Here is a 24,027-nt window from a genome sequence, read left to right as displayed (position 1 = left end):
TCTATTATGCCATCAATTCAATGAACTGTTCGCATATCACTGCGTAACATTTCCCTGTGATGCAGAATAAGAAGAGATGGATTTGGATGATTTAGCATTTTGATAGCAAAACTCAATCAAGTTAAATTATGTAATTTTTTGTCACAATAAGAGCTCCACTGTCCCACACAACACAGCAGAGATGTAAAATTCTGAGGCAGGAATCTAAGCGTCATTCAAAATAATATGATTATGATAAATGTTTGAAAAATACATTTAAAATATGGCAATTTTTATTTGATTACAGTTTATTTAATGTTGGTGCCTCAGTCAAGACAGCCAGTATCAAGGCTGAGATTTGAACCCAGGACCCACTAAATATGAAGCTATGAAGCAGGAGTGCTAACCACATGGTTGTAACACTCACTTAGTTGAACATGACACATTTTCTACAGAACTTGATCACAATAACTACTAAACTATTGCAGCTTGATAAGTACAATTTGGTAAGGCAAGATGACTATTTAATTACTTACCTGGTAACATATGCACTACACATTATTATTATTTATTTAGCGTTCTGTCTGACGACAGGTTCATATGAACAGGATCCTTCCATCCTTTTCTCGGACTGGGACCTGTTCATATACGTTCTTGGCAGATGATCCAGAAGTGGTTTGCCATTGCCTTCTTCTGTGTGTGAATGAAGTAATTGTTGAGATGCCACGGAGAAACTTGGGAAGCCCCCGGAGGAAAACTCCGTGTTGCCTAGACCACGGCCTTGCCCAACACAAGTTATAAATTCAGGCACCGCCGGGAATCGAACCCGAGACCCCAGGATTACAAGGCCAACGTTCTAACCGCTAGACCACCGGCACTACACATATTTACACATAAACTGTAAAAAAAATTAACTTTACTTTTCTACCTATATTTCACAAGGCGCTCCGTTTCCTGGGAAAGCGAATGAGGTACTAGAATTTCTGATGGATCTAAATGTTCAAGCCGCCGCTCCAACTCCTCTCGACAAGGCCCATCCTCAAATGCATCGTAAATTGTCTCTCCTGTGCTGGGATCAAATGCCTATAAAAAAATTAGTACTCTGAAATATAAAAGAATAAATGTCACATCTATTTTCAAACAGCACAGAATTATCTGCTCAAAATACAAATTAAAAGAAATTGTAATGTATTCTTACACATAATTTTCTCTATTTGAGGTTTTATAACAAAGAATACCACCATGCTTAGTGGTCAGAAAAATAATTATCTAAGGAAGAAATATATTTTTATTTCTATTATTATCAAGGCAAGGTTGTCCTTGGTCCTCAAATAAGTACCACACCATGCAAATGTATGGGAGACTGGGGGTTTGATGATAATGGTACTATTAAAAATTTACATTTGTCCACATGAGTAGACTTCATGGCTCACACTTACTGCCATCATATGGAAGAAATAACTATATTATAGACCAGTGTGATAAATCAGACATGTAAAATATTACTTCATACATGTGGGATCGTTGAAGTAATAGCCCACAAGACCTGCAACCCTGGGCCACAGTCACATCACTTAGCTGATGACTACTCACCACTAAAGCCAGATTAGTCGTCTTCTGCTGACTGCCAGATACTGTGGTTGAAGATTCTGCAATGCACATGATGTAACATGCAACATTAGCTCCTTGTATAAATTCTCCCTCTTGCGATAAAGGATCCACATGTTAATTATATTAAGGAAATATCACAAACATCAACAAAGACACTATTCTTAAAAAGTAAAATTGTCACGAAGCACGCGTGCTTCGTGTGTTGTACCCTATATGCCCCTTCATAATTCTATGACGGACGTCACAATGTGCGTTACAACAGACATACTTTGTATGGTCGTGTGGCCCCAGCCTAAAATAACAACAAATATGCTGATGAGTACACATTTCATACAAATAAATTCCTATACTTTGAAAGGATATCATCTCCAATAAGGGTAGCTTTAGTATACACATGAGCAAGTTCCCGAGCAAACAGTGCATTCTTATTCTCCCCAGCTGCTTTCACTGCTGCAGTCTCTACCTGATTCACCACGCCAACTCTGTAACCTGTCACACACAAAAGAATAACACCTTTTCATTTCATTACATTTATTCAGTTCTCACCCCTCTTTTACCATGGTACTCTAATCAATGTATCGAGATTACAATATTTTGCAACTTTCAAATTTAGTACGGACTAACAAAAACTGCACCGAAAATCTCGCGATCTGTGGCTCAGAAGCTGAAATAGCTTCTTCACATATTTTACTATACATTTATGACAGTACTTACATGAATGTCACTTGAAAGATCACATTGGCAATTCAACGCTAAAACAAAACTGATAATCTACCCAACATTTCCATTTAAATTAATGATGCATGTTGCTTCACACTTTTGTCACATCAGGTATATACTATTTTAACATAAAATATATTTGTGTTAATTTCTTCCCATAATGTAATATAAAACCTACAGTTTACACTCACATCAATGTAAATAAATAACAGAGTACGGGACAAGAAACAACATTCAGCAGAATATAACTAACCACAACAAGATCACGCAACAGCACGTAAAGGCATGTTGAATGATTTGCATTGATGTCGACTATGTTTTAAGAATAAAATATACAAATATTTTACAAAGTTACCCTTGGCTTACCATCCTCCACAAGTCTCCGGATGTGAACATGCAATCGAACTGTTGGAATAATGGCTGTAGGAAAGTTGTGGTGCTGTGATAACATGATGTTCAGTACACGGGAAGCAATCTGTATATGACAATAACACAATCAGACTGTAGATACACCAGCAAATACACATTACATCACAAATTCTTGATTGTTCACAAAACTCTTGGGAGAAAAGAAATCTTGTTATAAAGATATAAATGTTGCTTCTCTAATAATTTGTTCAGAAAAATATTTCTTGTGCTTTGTTCCAGTTATGTAGGTAGACACAGCAGTTCAAAACCATTTCAGAGTCGCATACAAGAAAAGCAGAAGTATATTTTTTGAGGACCAAAACCCTAATTGTCCCACACTGAACAATACACATAATTATCTAGAACTGTAATTATTATTAGCATGTCTGAACATGTTTATTTACAACATAAGAATCAACACCTTCTGAATGAATGTGTGGAAAAAGTACAAGAATATTTTCACCAACCTTCAGGAAGTGCTTACCTTCTGATTTACAAAGATACTCTAGTTTCTGCCATTAAGGTAGATATGATATGATATAATTTTCTTTACAACATGAAATGTGAGGTTTCAATAGCATTAATATAAGTAACCTATTCACAACAAACACCCTCAAATAATGAAGAAAATTTTGGGTTCAAGTAACATGTATACACACAGGCTATATACCTTAATTAATAATATTATTGTTATTGTTGCAGTGTGGTGAGACAATGTCTCAATGGAACTGGTCACTAATAGGCCCACTGTCCAACACCCAGATAATATAACAATAAGCATACAAACAAAACTGCTTACACTATATAGTGTAAACAGTTTTGTTTGTATGCTTATTTTTATATTCCAATACACTACAGGTATACAGATTATTTTACTAAGAGCTTGGAAATGCTTCACAAGTACAAGCATTACAACACAAACTCAATAATTAAACTAATTAAAGCATGATAAAACGTACCTCAGCATCTTCACCAAAGAATGTGTACTTATAAGCAGTCTGTATCATGAGAATCATCCCACTATGTTGTTTCTTCAGTTCTAAAACTTGTTGCTCAAGTGGAGTGTACTTTACAGTGACATTATTATTGCTGATATTGTTGCAGTCTCCAGACTTCGTGGGGTTTCTATTGAAGGATAACACTCTACATATACACATAATTTATATTAATAATGACCAATATGTTTAAACCAAAACCTAGCTGCAAAAACAAATATTAAGTAATCTCATTGTACCTGAGCAACAGAACATTTGAAGGTTGCTTACTATCATCTCTTTTGTCACAAGGCAAAGCAGAATCTCGTTTTGAATCCCAAGTATCAAATAAATTAATTTCATGCTTTTGTTTTTTATTTTCAACATTCTCTCTTTTGGAAGAACCACCAAACTCCATTTGTTCTTCAATAACATCGTGAAATGCTGAAAATTTTCTAATTTTTTTCAGGGTCCCAGTGGATATAGAGCACGCTATTTCTTTTGTATCTAGAGTTTGCTGTACAGCAAGTGTATGACTGTCAGGAAAGCATTTCTGCCTCTTTGCAGGACACAGTAAATTGCTGTCAACTTCTGATTCATCTGTCAGTGTTCCACACAGCTGAAAAGAAAACCAAAAATAACTTAAGAGTATACCTAATGCTACATTACAAGCTTTATCACTGGCTGATAAAAACATTTAAGGACCAGTAGCTATGGTAGGGCAAGGAGGAGCAGCTGCAGTTGTGGTAAAATAATTAATAATTTATTTGTTCAAACACATGTTATAATTCTTATTTTGATAATTATATATATTAATAATACATCCCACAAAATATTACAATGTCCCTTTATGGTCAACATCTTCTCATAGTTGGTCTATTTCACTTAAAAATGTAAATAGTTTGCTTTACTGCTTTATCATAGTGATACAAAATGTGCTGATATAAATGGCTAATGCTGATGATGTAAAGCATACAAGAATCAATGGTTTTCTGACAATAATTTGCTTTGAATGCAGTAGGCAAAAAGAACTAAGAAAAATATAAAATGGATTATAAATGAAACTGCTGCAGACAGATAATTAGAAAATTTCAAGTCTTATAGAAGGGATCCAAAATCATATGCATTTTTATTTCTTCACAAAGAAGTAAATTAGCACCTCACCTTGAAATAAGATGCCTGTTTGAAAATATTACTGTATATTGGCTGTACACTTAATCTGTAATATGCCTGGGATTTTTGCATTATGCCATTATATGCTGAGACTTTCACATAACAGCAAATCTTTCACACACGATGGATGAATTACAGGAGGAAAAGTACTTATATGGATGAGTAAAAACTGACATTTTGGTTTAAAAGCCTGAAGGGAAGAGATTACTCAGAAGCCCTACATATGGATGGGAGAATGATATTAGTATGGTTAAGGAAAATGGGTAGAAGGGTATGGACTGGATTCATCAGACATAAGATAGGGGCCAGTGGCAGGCTCTTATAAACCAAACAATGAACCTTCTAACTAAATAGATGGCTTAAGAAACCTGAAGGTTCATCACCAAATTAACTAAAGCCCTCCACCGGTCCGTCCTGGGCCAGCAAAATACACTCGCCTTCAACTCCTATCTCCCATAGATCCTGCTTAATATTATCCTCTCATCTACGTCAAAATTACTGTTTTGTATATTTTAATCTTTAGGTTCTTAGAAATCAGAAGGGAAGACAAAATATTTTGAACTGAAAAGTAGCAAGCATTTCCAGAATTTAGTCTCCCTAATTTCTTCGTGAATATCAATGATCCTTCTGGTTCAAAAATAAAAAGGTGGAAAATTTGACAAGCTATTGGCTTCTACAAAAGATTCTTGTCCATGAACCTGGTCGACATATTATGTCGTATATAATACGAAGGGGATATTGGTCCGATGTTACTATTCTGAAAACGTGTAGTTTTGACAGCCTATAATTTCAGTATTGATAAAACAGTTAACAAAATGGTGTGTCGGATTTCATCGTCAGTTTGTCACACAGGACAAAAGGCACAATTCAGTGTGGTTCGTACTTAATAACAGTGCATGTTGTAGTAAATGGTAGTATGAACACAAAACTTACAGAAAATCCTATTGTGGGGTGAATACATAAAGGAAATGCTTACGCCTTCGGGATTTTTACTAAAGAAACGTGACAATTTGCTCTGCATATCTTCTACGTTGCTGCTTCTTGCTAATTTCGCAAATTTTTGTTTAGGCATCATTTGCTCCCTTTAACACTACCTACACCGCCATTACAACATGCTCACACTACTACTTCTCTTGTACCCCCCCCCCCAAAAAAAAAAATACAACTACTCCAATGCTGTTAGTTGTCAACATTGTGCTGCGACCTGTGAGCGATTTACAAGTAAACAAAAAAAGTCAACAATTCCAGTTTCAAAAGTACTCCTCCACTCCCACCAATATAAGACTACAAGGAACCATATATAGTAAGCTGTAGACTCTTTAAGATAAATGCATTAGTAATTCGTAATTATGTTGTCTTGAGCAGCTTGTTACATTAAATCATGCTAATCAAAAAAAGAACCAGTTATTTAAATGTTCCAGCTGTGATTGGTTCTGTACATCACGTGGCTTGCCACCGCTGACATCGTAATTACTTGAAAATGTGCTGCCATCTCTTACACGTTGGTTAAATCACAACTGTAAAGAGCTGTAGCGGTGCTCAGACGGTAAGAAGCTATTATTCGACCTACACACCCATTACTGGAACCTAATGGAAAATAAGAAATTGTTCTAAAACATTTATGCACAATGTCAAGAACTACGTTTTTGTAAAACACACGTTCAGTCTAACATTGTATTATGGTGGACTAAATGGAGCAGTCATTGAGAACCAAATTCTGCATAAAATACAAATATTGAAAATATAATTATATGAATAAACAATTAATTTAAGTACTAGCACAGGTTTTAGGTTGCAAAAAGTCACAATATGATAACCTCAAAGCAAAATAATGGAAGAAACAGTCTGCATTTGCAAACTAAAAGACTTTTCCTTCAACTAGAATATTTATTTTGGCAAACTGTTACAATTATTCAAGTAACAAAAACTATTTAGCAGTAGAGACCTGTAAACCAAGCATATAAGATGTGCAACACACTCTGCCTGAATCTTATGGTGTGACAAAAAGTATATTTATGTCAGTCCCTTGATGTTCATTTCATAGAAATCTTATTAAGCCATTAATATTTTTATACTAGAACTCAAGAGGCTCACAGCATCTTATGTAGAGACGCTTTTCAAAGTGTAGGCATTTGGAACAAAGGTAAAGATGTTGAATAATTCATATTAATAAAATATTCCAAAAATTACTACCATAGAGCAGAAGAGGTGAAGTTTGTCAACAACCCATTTCCAAAGAGTTACATAACTAAACAATCAAAATGTCTTAGCTATGTACAAAACAGAATACAAAAGATAAGTTGCCATGCTTTCAGTATCAGTAAAGACACTGAATTTGACCACTACCGTTAGACACACGTGTGGTATGTACAAATGTATGTAATATGACTGAGAATGTTGTGCATAACAATGAAACCAATATTGTCAGGTTTTACTACATCATACTGTTATAATGACTGCAGTATACATTGTAACAAATACTATATAAAAGAGATTAAATGTTTGCTATACGATATTTATCCACAGTTAAAAATATACTTTGAGTACATATAAAAATAATATGCTGTAAAAACTTATTATGTTCTTCAAAAGTAAGACAGAAAATCACACAGATACCCGCAACACTTCAAAAAGCAACATAAACATTAATTTATTTTATATTTATGCACTATATATGAGCGCTCATTTTCAAATCACGTAGTTTATATGTAATAGACCATGGAGCTGCCTAATACATACATACATAGCTGGTATCATAAGAAAGACAAAGTTACCACTTAAGTAGCATTTGGTACTCATGTCCAGATCTATAGTTTGTAAATTTGGAATTCTACGTATTGTTTCCAAATACTTAATGCACATAAAGATATCTAAGCCCATCTGTCTGAACAAATAAAGTTATATTCACACTGTTCTCCAGAAAAATAATCTAGCATATAAGTATGATTTAAGAACATACCCAGTTTAATTATGTTGATTAGAAGTTATAACACAACAATATTTATTTATTTATTCAGAATACTATTAGTTGTTGCATTTATAATTAGTACAGCATTATAAAATTCCAGTAACAATTATCATATGTTAGTGTAATTTTAAAAGCTGCTTTTATTTGTTCTTGGTATAACATGCATAAAATTAATGAGTACCAGGAAAACTGCCCATCTGCCAACAAGTCCCATCTCTAAAACTACTAAAATGTTAAATATATTTGGTACTGGAGTACATGCTCCAAGCTGTCAGGCAAATTTCAGTTTGATTCCCACGGGTCCAATATAACATCGTACATCAAATAAATTTATTATTTTCTCAAAACTAGCTCATTGTATAAAAAGATACAGCATATAGATGTCATTAACATCTACATCTGATATCAGAAAAAATTGGCAAAATGGTGAGTGTTTATTGAAATACATATAGATAAGTATGGGCTCAAATTTGTGTGTAACAGTTTGTTTATGTTTGCAATAAAAAGGCATCAAGATCAATGAGGTATAAAAATCACAAAGAATACATTTCAAAAATTTCTTGAAACACATCTTCCCACCAATCATACTGTCTGTATAAACCAATAAATTCCATACAGAAATCACAGACATGTCAAACTTTACATCAGTGAACAAGCTGTCAAATGACAATGCATGCTTCATGTCCATATTACTACTTTCAATTTAATACAGATATTACCACAAAATCTTCTTCTTATATCCTTTTGTCTCCTACGTGGAGCATAGAGGCCTCCTTTTGAACATTTGGTAGAGACCCCTTGGACTAGTGAGCAGCCCATCGCAAGCACTTCAGATCACTGACCCTTTAAAGCTGAGTGGTAAGTATGTGTACTAGCTGATTTGACAATCAGAAACTCTGCATTTTATATTTGTGGATTTCGCATGACTCTCTCTATAAATGGGTTATTTCCTCAAACAGCATTAACCAGCTGATCTTTGTAATGGAGAAGAGTTGCGTTTCCTTTGCGGTACGGGCTGAATTTTTTTGAAAGGGCTAAAATATCACTATGCAAAATTTCAGATTCCTAACAGCTGGTATTGAAACATGGAAGGTTACAAAAGCTATTGTTAACCGGTTACAAGTCTTCACCAACCGGTGTTTGCGACAAATTATAAATGTGAGGTGGCCGGATATAATATCAAATGATGTCTTGTGGGAGATAACAAATCAACCACCGATTGACGAGCAAATTAAGGAAAGAAAGTGGAGGTGGATTGGCCACACATTGCGCAAGCAACCTGGAGCAGTTGAAAAGACAGCACTGGACTGGAATCCGCAGGGAACACGGAGACGGGGCCGTCCGAGGAAGACATGGAAGAGAACGGTGGAAGAAGAGGCTATGGAAGCTGGTAAAACTTGGAGTGAAGTGAAACGCTTGGCTGTCAACAGAACTAGATGGAAGGTCTTCACTGCTGCCCTATGCTCCACTAGGAGTAACAGGAAATAACTAACTAACAGCTGGTATTGGTGTCATCTTGAAGTCAGAAAGCATGCCAATTTTCAATACACATCAGGAAAGGGCTAAATATGTGCACTGAATGGTTAATCCTGCGTCACTACAAACATTAAAACTAAACTAACCTTTATTTCTAGACCAGCAAAATGGTGGAACAGAGATGAACCCACAACAAATGAGAATATACCTGCCACAGCAACATAAAACTAATTCATTAAGGCACTAAATGAATATGATGAAGCAGATCTTATCTGTGGAATATAAAAGAAGTACATCATTTGATAAACTTCATACCATTTTCTAAGTTTTAAAACCACATACAAATGCCAGTAAAAGCTTCAGCAGACTTTTCACATAACAGTGGTGATACTGGATACTGGGAACGACCCGTTCAAGTGCCTGAGCACTGCGGGTCCTGTTTCCATTGGCTCGATCTATGGACATTTGGTAGGACTCCTTGGACGAGGGATCGGCCTGTCGCAAGGCCTCTACCTGTACACAGGACAGCACAACACAGAAAAACGAGGACAAACATCCATGGCTTGAGTGGGATTCGAACCCACGGTCCCAGCGACCAAGCGACACAAGGCCCACGCCTCAGACCGCGCGGCCACTGTAGACCCACAGTGATGAAGATGTCTGAATATGTTATCAAATGTTCATCTGAAAATAACTAATGAAATACCTTAATAAAAGTATCACATTAAACATTTATCATAAAACAGCATATTTTAAAAAATACTAAAATAAACAAGTCCCACCTACTTTAAAATACAAATGTTTTGTATTAACATGACAGTACAATAGGAACTCTGATATATAAAGCACTGCCCTTTCCTAGTAATGTGTACAAACCTGCCTTCAAATATTAAATCAGCAATCATAAACGTTAAAGAATATGAAGTAAGAAGAATATTTGAATAGAGCATTCTAAGAATTATTATGAAACAGAATTTCACTCACCATTTCTAGTTTTCTCAATGCTGAAAAGCAGTGTCTTAACCCTAATATGTCCCTTAACAAGCAAATTACCTGATCTTGAATGAGTATTTAGATTGTAAAAATTGTAAGACTGCCTCGTAAACTCAACAAATCAGACCCCTGGAGTAGAACTAGGAACTCTCACTGTATTCTTTAATTAATAGCCAAGGACTACGGAAACGTAACTACAGCAGCAGATGGATGGCAATCATAAGGATTTGAGAAACGTGAAGCTATTCCATGGAAGCCGAGGGCAGTGGAAGATGAATTTATGAAAAGCAGAGTTTCTCATAATTCACACTAGCCCAATATCATGTCCATTACACATGAGGAATTTGTGCTGCTGTACTACTTTTGCCCTTACTACTGCATGTGTTGTGTAAATATTAATATAGTTCATATATTTAAAGCTAATTTTCATTTTTCCATTCCTTTGAGCTGCATTTTCTGTTGGTGAAGTTATGATGGGTTATAAGAATGCGTAGGAAAGCAACGGTATCCTGAGAGTATTAAAATTCTGAAGCTGACCAAAAGAAATCACAACATAAAAGCTGCATATAATACAAATTATAAATACTTCTACTCTAGGTGTGAATTTTCATGCTGTAATGACAAGGCCAATGCAACAAATATCTGACAATGTGTGCTTACACTTTCTACTCAAGAACTCTTCGTAACTTCACCACCAAATAAGGTAAATATGTTTAGTAAATTTTCTTAATGCAACAGTCAAAAAGGCTCAGAAAGTTCCATTCTTGGTAAATAATCTCAATGGTACATCACCTTCACTTTTTAGGTAAATTTTACAATACATCAGATCATTACTTTGCAAAAGGTTTCGCAACTCTGTGATTTTTAGTTCCTCGGTCAATAAGAATATTGTATGTTAGTAAGCACAACATTTCTTAATGGCAACATTACTTATCCTCAAAATTGAAAACTGGATACCGTGGAGCATATTCCAAGTTGCCCTGCGTGTACTGATTGTCTCCTGCATCTTTGATATTCTTTGGACCAAACATGCTCTCAGAAAATGTAGCTGGAGCTGCAATAAACAAATACTTGAAACACGAACCTCAAAATCATATTTTTTTAATATATGGGGGTAAACAGACTCCCATTTTTAAAGGATCTATTTCGCCTTTGTTATAAAATGTCATACTGCCCTAGTAAGTTCAAACTTGGTCACACATCTCATCTGTACATTTATTTTATGTAGAAAAGTTTTAAATTATATCAAACATTTTTAAAACACCTTAAGAAATCCACTAAACCAACTAATCCTTGCTCAAGTTCTTTTAAAGAATGGAGATTTGTGTGTACCACTGCCACCTCTATGATTATATCAAATCCAGTTACCCTTCTTTCAGTCATAATACAGACACTACCCAGCAAACGGAATTACAGAAGCTTGTGAAACGAAGTAAATAAAGGGTTAACTATTCTCAAATTCAAGGCATATTTGCATTTAAGAGGGACTTAAGAAATATGTATAACATGTTAGCTGCAACATTTGAAGTAAAAAGACTGACTGGCAGATCTACATGTAGGAATGAGGATTACATTAAAATTAATCTTAGAGACGCAGGATCAGGACATGGTAATGAAAATGTGGTTCCATTAAAGGGGGAATTTCTTGTTGAGTACATATGAATTTTATAAGGAAAACCATGAGTGAGTTTGAATGACAAAACTTTCCAACAAGTAATTTGTATGAATACAAGGATTTCCTTGTAAAATGGACTAGAAATATCCTTAGACATTCTCACATACTTACACAGGTCTGGATATAAAGATGCAGACGCAGGTCCTTGTGGAGCTACGTTAGGCTGAACATAAGGTACACCCTGTGACTGCGCATTAGTGTCAGATGGAAGCATATTCCATCCAGAATTTCCTGAAGCCTGAGGTTCTCCGATACCAACAGGTCCCACAGACGGCTGCATGTTATACCCAATAGTGGCATCACCTGTGCCAGCAGGAACACTGGATGTCTCACCGTTTACCTCTCCTGGAGGCTTCTCCCCAGATGAAAAAACAGGTGGTTGATAAGAAGTTAAAGGAACTGTTCCCAGAATGATTGGTGTTGCTAACTGTAGGTCTCTATGCCATTTAGAAGCTTTTGCTTTTACCTGTAAAATAAAAGTAAAATTAAATGTGTCAAAAGTCACCATGGCACAGCATGTCCTCAGATTGCAGACGGAAGGAAAGGACTCAGATATGGAGGGTAACTGAATATATTAAATAAGTATGTACAGACAGCCGATGAGGGGTAGTCCTCCAGCTTGGGGGAGATAAGAAATGCATACAAAATTTTGGTTGGACAGCCTGAAGGAAAGACACCACTCAGAACACCTATGCATATACGGGAGAATAATATTAAAATAAATCTTAGGTAATGTGACAGCCCACTCTGAGTTCGATTCTCGAGCAGGCAGACCGGAGATGGACTTAGACTGGACTTTTGGCGATTACTCCAGTTATACGCAAGGAAAGGGGCCTAAGTTAGTTTTGTTTCGGTAGCGCCTTCCTTAATCGGAATTTATATTCAAATTGTATGGAATTTTCCTGAGTTAACGGTTAGTGTCGCTAGTTCAGGCCACATCTTGGGGGACTTGTTTGTTCCACCGGCCGACTGCCTGGCGCCAGCTACGTGACCAGATGAATAGGTGATTTTATGATCGGTGGCTCGACTTGGTGGGATGAGTAAGCTCTTCCAGATGTGTTTTAGCCGTTAGAAGACTTAGGGAAATTCACGTCGCTATCCACCAATGGGTTTAAAATAAGCTATCGGCGGCAACTTTGTAAGGTTAAGGTGATGAACCACTCAGCCAATGGAAACATTCTTGAGATTCAAAAGTCTTGGGAGAGTCTTGCTGAACGCGGTGTGCGTCCAGCAAGGAGATTCCAAAACGACACTGACGCTTTAGTCTCGGCGGCGAGTAGTCTTGCACTCGGCGAGGGAAATTACCAACTTAATAAACGTGCCTGAGGAAACTGAACGACATCCACTCTTATTCCACTGCCTCGCAAGTTGATCCCGAAACCCCTCTTCACCAACCCGTATATTCCTTGAAGGCAAGAGTCCATGCCCTGAGCTACCAAAAACGAAACCCAACACAAAACTCCTTGTAACCAGCCGGGCGTCCTGATGTACAGAAAGAAATAGAAAGGACGGTTACAGTAAAGGGTGCATATTGGATTCATCTGGCTCAGGATAATGACCAGTGGCAGTGACACAGTAATAACCCTTTTGGTTCCATAATAGGTGGGGAATTTCTTGAAGAGGTGAGTGTACTAAGAGCTTCTCAATAAAAATTCTGCTCCATAGAGTTTGTTTCTGAATTAAATGTAAAGTTATAGTTACCAGTCATACTTAACTGATATTATAATCTCATTATATATTTTTGTATATAAAGATCACCCCACTTAATGGTACCTGCACCTTGTCGTGGTGGTGGGGCTTGAGTACCTCAGTGACACCAACAGCTATGCTGGCGGTAGCTTAGCTACTGATAGGGCCTCCCTAGCCAGATACATCAAGGGGGAGAGGTCAGACTAAGACAGGTACCCTGGTCCTCCAGGTTAGGGATTGGTCGCAAGGCTAACAACCTTGTACCGTGAAAAGGAAGATGTTTCGAAACCTCGATCAAAGCCTCGGACAGACGGACCTAACAGAGGACCAAATGGAAGAGGAGAACTGAAGAGGCCATGGACCAAATATGGACTGGAGAGCCATAGAAGAAGAAGATATAAAGATCAAATCCATATTAACTTACTTTCAGATCATAGTCCAGATCAATTATACTGCAGTTGTTCAGATTGGATGGAGGCAGAGGTGGAACCTTCAGCACCTGTGTCCAATTGCTTGTTCCATGAGGCTCAACAGTACCCAGTACCAACTCCCCAATATTAATGTCATCTTTTTTGGTACTTTTATGAGGACTTGTCACAGTGAAAGTCAGTAACTGTAATAGATATACTTCATATCATTAACCACTTACCAATAACCAGTCACCTAAATCCTTGAAAATATTTTGTCGGAAATGAGTAATTTAAGTTTCAACCAGTTCAATCAGCAACACAAACATGGACTGACTGAAGGCCATCAGTTTCTGTTCACACAAAACTCAAAGTAGCAAATTCAAAATAATGTTTCTCATACCTTTCTCAAAGTGCATTTCACCTCGCGTATTGGTACGTCACTGTTATTTTCAACATCAACAGTAATGGGGATGTCTTGACCAGGAACATAACCACTAACAGGCAGTGATAAGGTCATTGTCAGAGGTCCTGAACTCCAACAACAGAAACCAAAGTGTTTTGATACTTCCTTCTTGACAGGTTCCTGGATCATAACAAAATGGTGAAGTTTGTCTTTTCGATCGTAAAGCCATGTGGAAATTTAGGTGATATTGACATTTTGGAGAAACATACTAAAAATGGAGATGGAATCTTCTTCAAAATGCTAATATCTACATACAAGTCCACATGGTGTTACAACCAAGCAGTCCTAACCTAACAAAACAATAGGTATAAATAGTCAAAATATGAAGCAAGCAGAAACATTCAGCAGTCATCATCATTCTCCTCCTCCTCTTTAAACTATAATATAATAGACAGCTCACCAACTGAACAACTGAATGATATAAATTATAGCACTAAAGAACCACTACAAATTCTAGGGACCAGAGTAATACAGTTTGAAAGACTCAAACCTTTGCTGTTTGATGAGTATTTAAATCTAAAGGAGAAATAACAGTGAAAGCTGCTTTTGCCTCCTGATCAAATTTCCATGGTCGATCTAGTATAGCTTTTACTGTGTATCGAACATGCCCATGTTCTCCTTCGAATGATGATGGCAGATTTGGAGGTAAGTGTGTAGCAAATGGGTAGCAAAGATCTCCAGCTGGCAATTCAGTTTCACCACCTGCAACCACACAACGCTATCTGGAATATGACTATATTGGTGAATATATGAACTGCTACATCTACATCATAATCCTGATGATGGGGATAAAGTTTATCCCTGAAAAGTAGAAATTTAATCAAGTGATGTGGCTAATAAGCCATTAAGATTTTATTAAAGTCAGTTGCCATGAAAGCTTAACAAATATTCTCATCATGCGTTCATTAATTATATAACAAATAAGAAAGGTGGTGTTGTGCATTGTGACACCACAGTCTTCAAAGTGGTTATAAGAGTACATGGTGTCACAATCCACGAGATCACAATCAAAATTTTCACTTCTTTAAGAACCTCAAATCTCATACAAATAATAAACAGTACTTACTCCCACCAAGCAAGTTAAATTTGTTTTCAAAGTACTGTTCATGTGATGAGAAATTGACAGTGACATTCTGAATAGAGCTACCAACAGCAGCAGCAGTAGCAGTAGCAGCAGCAGCCACATTTCCCTCATTCCCAGTACTAGTAATGGTGGCAGCAGGAGTGCTTTGTTTCGTTTTAGTTTCTGTTTCACTCCATTTAACTGCGGCTTCACCTTTAAAATGTATAACAATGCCTGAAAGAAAGAACAATATTTATGCTTAAATAACAAATGCCACATAAAATATAAATAATAGGTTCATGCTGACAGAAAAAACAACTAACTATCCCTATATGGTTCTGTTATTACTTCCAATGCACACCTGAGTCAACAATAAATCCATCACCAAACTAACAATCACATTCCAGGTTTCTTTGTAGTTAACTGGTTATTTAATAATGCTCCCTAAAATACATACATTATTTCTAGGTACTACTCAAACACTTGCATGAATGGAGTGCGGAAAACCACAAAAACTCTCAGGATACCTTAGCTTCTAGCTTAAAATCAAATCCAGAACATCGAAATAAGGGGCAGGAGCACCAACTACCCAACCACCACATTTGTCCTTTCCTGAACACCAGTTGTTACTAAGCCCTGAAAATGACGATAGTTTTCTACCTACAAGTCAATCCAGAAAACCATTATCATCTTCACTTCTATGAGAATCTCAAATCTCGGATGTTACAAGTCTCTAAGCACCAAATGAAGCCAACATATTACTCATGCAGACAAGTACAAGATCCCTGTTGACTACATTGTATTACCAATATCTGGGATAAACTGCTACAAGATGTTAAAAACATGTTATCTTCACTGGAGGCAGGAACAGAATGCAGACAAAAGCTGTCTTGCTACAGAAGCAGTAATGTAACTAAAAGCATATGTCACATTTAAAATTCCCCTTCAACTGCAGTAGCAAAAGATGGTACAACCAGTACAGAACCGAATATGATAAAACTGGCACAATTATATGTAGTTGGAATGCAAAGTATACTAAGGGTTACTAAGGTCCACATCACATAGAATGTGGGGTACCTGACTAAATACATACATGGAAACATTAGTAGTTATGTAGTTGACGGTAACTTACTGTCATAACTATGTAATTTATATTACAAACAAGTAATGTATTTGTGTGCTATGACATGTTCCGCATCCTTGCCTTAGGCCTATGAAGGATCTATGGAATGTAAATTCTATTCTATGCCTGGGTAATACTGAATATATGCTCGATCGTCTTTCGTGTACGCTTTCATTTATACCCGTAAGTTGGGGGGCATGTAGCCTCCCTTCAACCCAGCTTCCATAGTTTACATACATACCCCGAATCTTTTTTGGCGAGTCGACAGTCAGAAGCAAACGGCCTGTCACTGGCTGGCCACTATAATATGTTGACCATGGATTATCAAAGACAATTTGAAACTTCTTTAGCCCCATTTTGCTCTACGCAACACGTAACAGACTTAAACACAATACTAAACTACACTAAGCAGCAAATGTCATCAAACCACACCTTGTCAACTTATGCCATCTATGATCTGTGAAAACATGGTTGCCCACTAGATCAACGCCTATTACACCTGCCACCGCAAATAGTCACAACGTATAAATAGCTATGAGCTATCATTTGTTCGATAGTCGAAAGATATGTGTATATCGATATTAAGCAGGATGGGAAACTTTACGATAATACATACGCATAACGCTGGAATAGTCTGGACCTCATGACACATTCTCACACACCCAATGGAACCATAACCTCCTGAAACACTCGTTGTCCGTTATCAACAATATAAAATGCAATTTCTTTGTATTTATTTCTATATCGTGTTTTTTAAATGTATTTATTTTTAGATTGTTTACATTAACAGGATATATCAGACAACATTAGTAGTGTTTAAAATAAAATTTAGTCCCCTTTAAAGCAGAAAGGGTGGGGGGGGCTCTGAGACTCTGGTCCCGGGAGCGGCCAAGACCTCACGGCCATAGTACGTTTCCCCTTGAATAAAGTACCAATTCCCAGCTTACACGAGACAACACAAATTATTGAGAAGGGGAAAATATTTGAATGGTTTCATAGCGTTCCTTGCAATACGTGTACAACTGAAACCATATCAGAAAGACCATGCCTGACAGTTCACCAGTCTGCATGTTTCATTATCTCTAAGGTTTCAACGTATTTCGATTAAATTTGGCGTGGAAAACCTCTTGTTAGCATTTCGGACTATGTCGGGAATCTTAAGTCATCCTCTTTCTACTCTCCACGTAATGTGCTTGATCGAATAGCGCCAAGGAAACTAAAATCTTTCTAACCCTTATCTTTCGTTGTTCCTTCCTGTCTCTTTCTCGTTTCACAAACCGTGTTTCCCGACACTTTCAAGGGGGGAAATGATTCTAGGTGAAATGAGAATATGGACTTAAGAACATCTTGACGTAAGACGCTTGAAGATACGCTACACTGTAACGCAACTATCCTGTTTGATAAACTGATAAATCAGACATAACCTAGTCCTAGCTCTTTCTATCGGACCCAACAGAGTAGGTGCCCCTGCCCCATACACCTGAAGACGAAAACGACCCTGTTTTCGAAACGTAGTGTACATTTTAACCTTAGACGATGGACAAAGTCCAATAACCCAGTAACTCCGACTGTATTATACCATAGTCAGAACCTACAGAATCCATATTGGCATCGGATTTCACTGCCATTAAATTACCTGTTATAAAAATGCTGTGATGTAAAAGTTATATCAATTGTTATAGGAAAAGCGATCATATCGTCAATAAAATTCAACACCAATTACGTATGGTGTTTAAACAGATCATCTGTTACTTCTGATGCGCAGGACGTAGTTTGTATTCGTTCTGACTGTACCTACATCATTAGCAGCATGAAAAATTCAGATGGCAGCAGCGGTAGGCAGGGAACCAACTTATTAAAACTGGAAGAGGACATCTCCGTACTGCGCTAATAGCTTTCAGTAAATTATTAACTGAAAGAGATTTCAACCAGTAGGCTATAGCCGTAACGTCTATTTTCAATATTTTTTTTTTGTTAAGCGCATCCCATTTGCTGTGCAAGTACATGGCTGATATTGTCTATGTATCCGCCTCTCTCGCGCGCTTTTTAGAAGCGCAAATGACCATGAATATTTCATTTAAGCATAGAGTTCTCTGGCAACATGCAGTCCTGGTCCCTGGAGCCCCGTGTTGGAGCAGACCGTAAAGTAATAATGGTAAAAGACGAGTGAAGGGATACCACTAGTTATTCACTACTGGTGTACACGGCCTGGTAATGGATGGATCGTACTTTACGAGACAACGGATTGGTTATGCTTCAAAACAAGTATAAGAGGGAATAGAATAACAGAAAATTGATTTTCTTTGCAAGTTTGTTTGTATTCCTGTTTATTAATGGGAAGGAAATGACAAGTTACCACCACGAGTTATTTGTGGTAGTGAACAGTACGTATTCGAACCCCGAATTTTCATCACCTATACGTACGTTTCGTATTCTTTTAAAATCAAAACTATATTAAATAATGTTAAAATATGTTCTAAGCCTTTTATTGTGGTAAATATAAAATTGTCAAAATATTATATTAATTTAAAAAGTAACAATCAACGTATATTATTCAGTGCATCAACTGATATACCAAAATAAAGTAAAATTTCAATGTGCAATCTGTTTAAGGGCCAAATGATAAACTAAAGAGTTCGAAACATATAAACCCAACGTTATAAAATAAAATAAGTTTACAACTTCCTGGTGTCATGTGCAGGCGGACAATACAATATAAATCCGCATACTTGTAGAATGGATAACCTGTCAGAGATACGAATTGTTCTGGAGCAATTCCACCGGACTTTGGCTGGTGAAGAGATAATTCCGAGTAGCTGACGGGACCCGGAGTGGACCTGGACAAGGTTGCAAGGCGTTCGCCAGGGAGCCGACCTGGTGGCCAATGGCATCCCAGACACACCCCTCACTGCGCGGGGCTGTGATGACGCCAAGGCCAAGGGAGGAAGGGTAAGAGGCCACGAGACAGCGAAGAAAATGGCGAAATTGAGAGAAAAATAGTACCAAATTATTCCGCAAAAAAAGTGATATAGAGGTTTATTTTTGTGTTGACGTCCAGGTTCCAACTATGAAACCTAGCGGCACAAATCTGCAGAATCTGATGACTAAAGGAATTTGGAGCTGCGCGGAAGAAAGACTGAAGACAACGGAGAGGGAATTAGAGACTACAGATGCTCTTTTCACTTTGGAAACTTGATTTCGGCCAAGATACTACTTTTTATATATTCATGTAATAACTATTTTGGTGTTTGAAATGTTTCACTTTGTAAAGTATAAGCAGGGTACATTCTTCATCACTTGATTGTCCCTACTCAGAATCCTTGTATGAAACAAATACACGTTTCAAATCGAAAAATTCAATCCATAATTCTTTTTGTTTGTGTCCTGCATCTTTTGTCCAGGAAGTCAATTACTGTCATCTATAAGTTTTAACTATCTTAAAAGTAATCATCACCACTCTGAATAACTGACTCTCGTAGTTTTAAAGTACGCTAACGTGTTACCACTAGGAATCGATGTTATATTTGAAGATGCCTGTCTTCTGGGTTGTTGCGCCGTGTAGTCTGGTAGAAGTTTACCGACGTTTCAGAGGTCCTTGCTGCATCCATCACCAGGGCTCATCGAGTTGGCAAGCTTCTACCAGACTACACGGCGCAAAAACCCAGAAGACATTACAGTGAAAACCTCAAATCCTACGATTTTATATTTACTTGCAGAAGGAATTTTATCTATCCAGCTAATAAATTATATAATAATCACGCTTTTTAATTGTATCTGCATCATTCAAAAAACAAAATTAGTACAATATTCTATACACAGTAATCAGTCAATAACTTACTGCTTTCCAACTCAAAATTGGACGCTTGACTGGAATTTTACAATTGTGAAGATGTCGATGTTGGTTTTCAGGACTATAACGAAATGTGGACTTGTAGGTAGATATAAACATTTCGGAGGAACATACTGCCTCCGTCTTCAGCCCTGTTGGCATACAGCCAATGTACTACTGACGGTACGGCCAAGAAAATCACCACCAATTTAAAGAAGAACATGCTATAAACTGGCTGATTTCTTATCTATAGGTGCATTAGCAGTATAGTAATTATTGTATCATGATCAGCTAGAAACTCGTTAAAATTAACGGACCAATTCGTTTTTTAAATGTATACAAGTTCGGTACGAAAAAAGTTCGGTGCAAAACAAAGTCCGCTGAAGTCTCTAGCTATTGGGCTTTCCGGCAGAGTTTAGGCTATTCGCTCGACAGACGTGTAAGAGAAGTTGCCGCTGCAGCAGCGAGTTAAGGCTTGCAGTTAAATAAAACGACATCAAAGACCTTTTAAGGATCATCTTAAAGATCGGAAATTTTACCCAGAGGCACCATTTCCTGTGGATTCTTGTAATTTTAAACAGTATGAAACGATTCTTTGCACTATTAGCCTATAAACACAAAATAGTTGGAAATTTAGTTCTTACTGTGAATATACGAGGGTCGCTCATTAAGTAATGCCCCACATTTTTTTCCTCAGAATATATTTATTCAAGATGGCTGAAATTTAGTGACAATATAAATCAATGTTTCCCTTACACATACTATTTTTCCACATAGTCCCCATCAACTTGTACGGCTTTACGCCATCGTGGAACAAGTGCGTGCATGCCTTGCCGGTACCAGCTCTTGTGCTGTGCACGTAGCCATGTCCTCACTGCTTGAATCACGCTCTCGTCATCTTCAAATCTTGTTCCGCGGATAGCATCTTTGAGTGGCCCAAAGAGATGAAAGTCGGAGGGTGGATGGGGCAGCACCGTCCAACCCAATTTGGTGATTTCTTCCCGGGTTCTCGGACTTGTGTGAGGGCGTGCATTGTCGTGCAGGAGCAAAATTTCTGCTGGATGCTTGTGAGGCCGAGCTCGTCGGAAACGCTTCTTGAGGGTTTCAGGGTCCCGATGTACGCGTCTCGCACCTCTTGGCATTACACCCACAAGAATGAACCCATCACTGTCCCAAAAGACAGTCATCATGACTTTTCCGGCGGAGGGAGTTGTCTTGAATTTCTTCTTTCTCGGTGATTGAGGGTGATGCCACTCCATTGACTGCCTTTTTGTCTCCGGCTCAAAGTGGTGTATCCAGGTTTCGTCACCTGTAATGATCCCTCAGCATCAAAACGCTTCCAACAATTCAGAAGAAATTGTTTTCCTTTGAATCCTGTGGTCTGCTGTGAGACTTCGTGGAACCCATCTTGCGCACACCTTCGAATATGCAAGAGCCCGGATAATTGCAATTACACTTCCATTGCTGACTGAAAGCTGTTGGGCCAATTGTCGAGTTGTGACGCGCCGATCCTCACGAATAATGGCATCCGCGCGGTTCAACATGTCTGGAGTGGTGGCTGTGGCAGGACGCCCAGAGCGCGGCAGATCATGGAGCTCGGTTTCTTCACTTCCTGAAGCTTTAACTCTCTTAGCCCAGCGACCAACGGTGCTCCTATCGACTGCACAGCTTCCATACACAGCACACAAACATTTATGAATGTTCACCACAGTTTCTTTTTCAGCAAAAAAGAATTCAATTACAGCTCGTTGCTTGTAACGAGAGTCGTTCACAGACGCCATTTTAACAGTTCACTACAGCTCCGCCATTGGTTGGAATCATTTGAAACTCCGTACACGAACGCGAGAAACATCAAATCTCAAGCATGTAAAAGTACACTTTTCTATCTTCATTATTGGCTGAGAAAAAAAATGTGGGGCATTATTTAATGAGCGACCCTCGTACAATAAATAAAAATGTGCCTGGGCAAAACGTTTCGATGAGGATATATAAACCCAAGAATAAGGGCGTTAGAAGACTATTACATAATGATGACTTTCATAACATGAAATACAGGGCATGCATATAATACTATAAATGAAACAATGGACATTATAAAAATAGTAAAAAAACAAAAGACACAGAGATACAATAGAAAAATATCACATACAACAAACTTATAAACAAAACATCTGCCTAAACGACAACAACATTTTTCTTAATAACCCCATTTTTAATGCACTCCAGTACCTTGACCCCAACCCTGACAAACCACCTTTCACTCACTTACACCGCAGTCAATAACGAACCTCGTTCCGAGATGGTAACACTTCTGGATCTCTCCTCTGAACACATCTGAACCGATTGCTATATCATATATGGTATGTTTATTTGCTATTATTTATTATTTTAGTTCATTTTGTTTTCTATATTCAATCATATTTCATTAATGTTTTCGAATCCTTTACTTCACAGACTGGTAAAACATCAAAACACCACCTCAACAATAATGTTATATTAATAATATCTAAACACAACTTCCAAAAAATATACTGAGAAAGATGATAAAAGTATAAAATTGTAAAACTATAAATAATTGTAATTTGAGTTTAAAAGTTTATAATTTACACCTGATGACGGTTTGACAAACCGAAACATGTTGTGAATGTTCCGATGTAAATCGAATGCTCGATATGGAACATAAGATGATATTTTAATCATTTTAATTATCTTATCTTACTATTTTATTGTGATTTGACGGTAAACAAATATAATAATTATTTTAATTAATATCACAATATCTCATTCATAACATGCATTATTCGCAGGATCCACAAATCATATATAACCATTCCATGTGTCAGTTCTACACACTTAGACCACTTAGATGAAAGTAGCAGGTTACCACATGAACTTGGCAAAGGCGTGGATAACTAAAAGGTGTCATGAGGAAGAAAACCAAAATATAAAGAAACTTGATTTTCTAAATGAGATGCGTCACAGAAAAAGTGACAGAGTTCCGTGCCGGAAACCAAATCCCTTCTGTTCAACGATGACAAAAAGACAACGGGGTGCGATGAGCTACCTGAAGACACACAAGCACGAACCGAATATTCAGCCAATGCCGAAGAGCATTGTATGAATGCAGTCCGTTCAAAGGCTAAATTAAAATGTTAGATATGACACTAGCTCCATTTTTTTTGCGTGTTTTTCTTTGTGCGCGCGCGCACTCGTGTGTGTGTGTGTGTGTGTGTTCGGGTGTGCACGTACGTATGTATTTATGTAAGAGAGCAGAAATAAAATGTAGTTCAGTGCGGAGAGTTTGTTAAACGTATGAAGACGGTCATACAGCGCCATTTACAAACGAATCTTAATTAGTCTTGTCATTTGACATAGCAAGATTCTCGCATGTGTTTCAATCCAAGGAGAGTGGACCTCCGGGAGGGACTAGAAAGGTGGAAGTTCACGATTCCTTTCTGTGGGCACCATACGGA

At 37.4% G+C, this 24,027-nt stretch overlaps 2 protein-coding genes across 21 annotated transcripts in view; both read right to left on the bottom strand.

The window, feature by feature from the left end:
- The window catches only part of LOC110836230 (DNA mismatch repair protein Msh3), a 41,787-nt gene extending 35,196 nt beyond the window's left edge, over nucleotides 1-6,591 (bottom strand). For 13 of the 18 annotated variants that reach the window (XM_087340930.1, XM_087340929.1, XM_087340935.1 and 10 more), the window contains exons 1-7: nucleotides 5,842-6,591; nucleotides 3,953-4,311; nucleotides 3,678-3,861; nucleotides 2,677-2,785; nucleotides 1,954-2,079; nucleotides 1,573-1,703; nucleotides 908-1,062 (exon numbers count right to left, since the gene is read on the bottom strand). In XM_087340930.1, coding sequence (XP_087197056.1) covers nucleotides 908-1,062; nucleotides 1,573-1,703; nucleotides 1,954-2,079; nucleotides 2,677-2,785; nucleotides 3,678-3,861; nucleotides 3,953-4,311; nucleotides 5,842-5,940 — 1,163 coding nt within the window. In that variant the 5' untranslated portion in view covers nucleotides 5,941-6,591. Of the gene's footprint in view, nucleotides 1-907; nucleotides 1,063-1,572; nucleotides 1,704-1,953; nucleotides 2,080-2,676; nucleotides 2,786-3,677; nucleotides 3,862-3,952; nucleotides 4,312-4,856 lie in introns of those variants that run through there. The other 5 variants (XM_087340934.1, XM_087340940.1, XM_022077221.2 and 2 more) reach the window with 5 other exon arrangements.
- Nucleotides 6,592-6,732: 141 nt separating this feature from the next.
- The window catches only part of LOC110837069 (arrestin domain-containing protein 17), a 259,629-nt gene continuing 242,334 nt past the window's right edge, over nucleotides 6,733-24,027 (bottom strand). For 2 of the 3 annotated variants that reach the window (XM_087340943.1, XM_087340944.1), the window contains 6 exons: nucleotides 15,606-15,836; nucleotides 15,030-15,241; nucleotides 14,477-14,659; nucleotides 14,091-14,279; nucleotides 12,089-12,443; nucleotides 6,733-11,356 (listed from right to left, as the gene is read on the bottom strand). In XM_087340943.1, the coding sequence (XP_087197069.1) occupies nucleotides 11,229-11,356; nucleotides 12,089-12,443; nucleotides 14,091-14,279; nucleotides 14,477-14,659; nucleotides 15,030-15,241; nucleotides 15,606-15,836 (1,298 nt within the window). In that variant the 3' untranslated portion in view covers nucleotides 6,733-11,228. Of the gene's footprint in view, nucleotides 11,357-12,088; nucleotides 12,444-14,090; nucleotides 14,280-14,476; nucleotides 14,660-15,029; nucleotides 15,242-15,605; nucleotides 15,837-16,966; nucleotides 17,260-24,027 lie in introns of those variants that run through there. The other variant, XM_022078871.2, reaches the window with a different exon arrangement.

Source organism: Zootermopsis nevadensis, unplaced genomic scaffold (assembly GCF_977971745.1).
Source record: "Zootermopsis nevadensis isolate Lab colony 2312 unplaced genomic scaffold, Znev_1.0 Znev_ptg000061l, whole genome shotgun sequence".
Taxonomy (NCBI): Eukaryota; Metazoa; Arthropoda; class Insecta; order Blattodea; family Termopsidae; genus Zootermopsis; species Zootermopsis nevadensis.
Note: the sequence above shows the minus strand (reverse complement) of the source record. Positions and strands in the feature narration are given on the sequence as shown.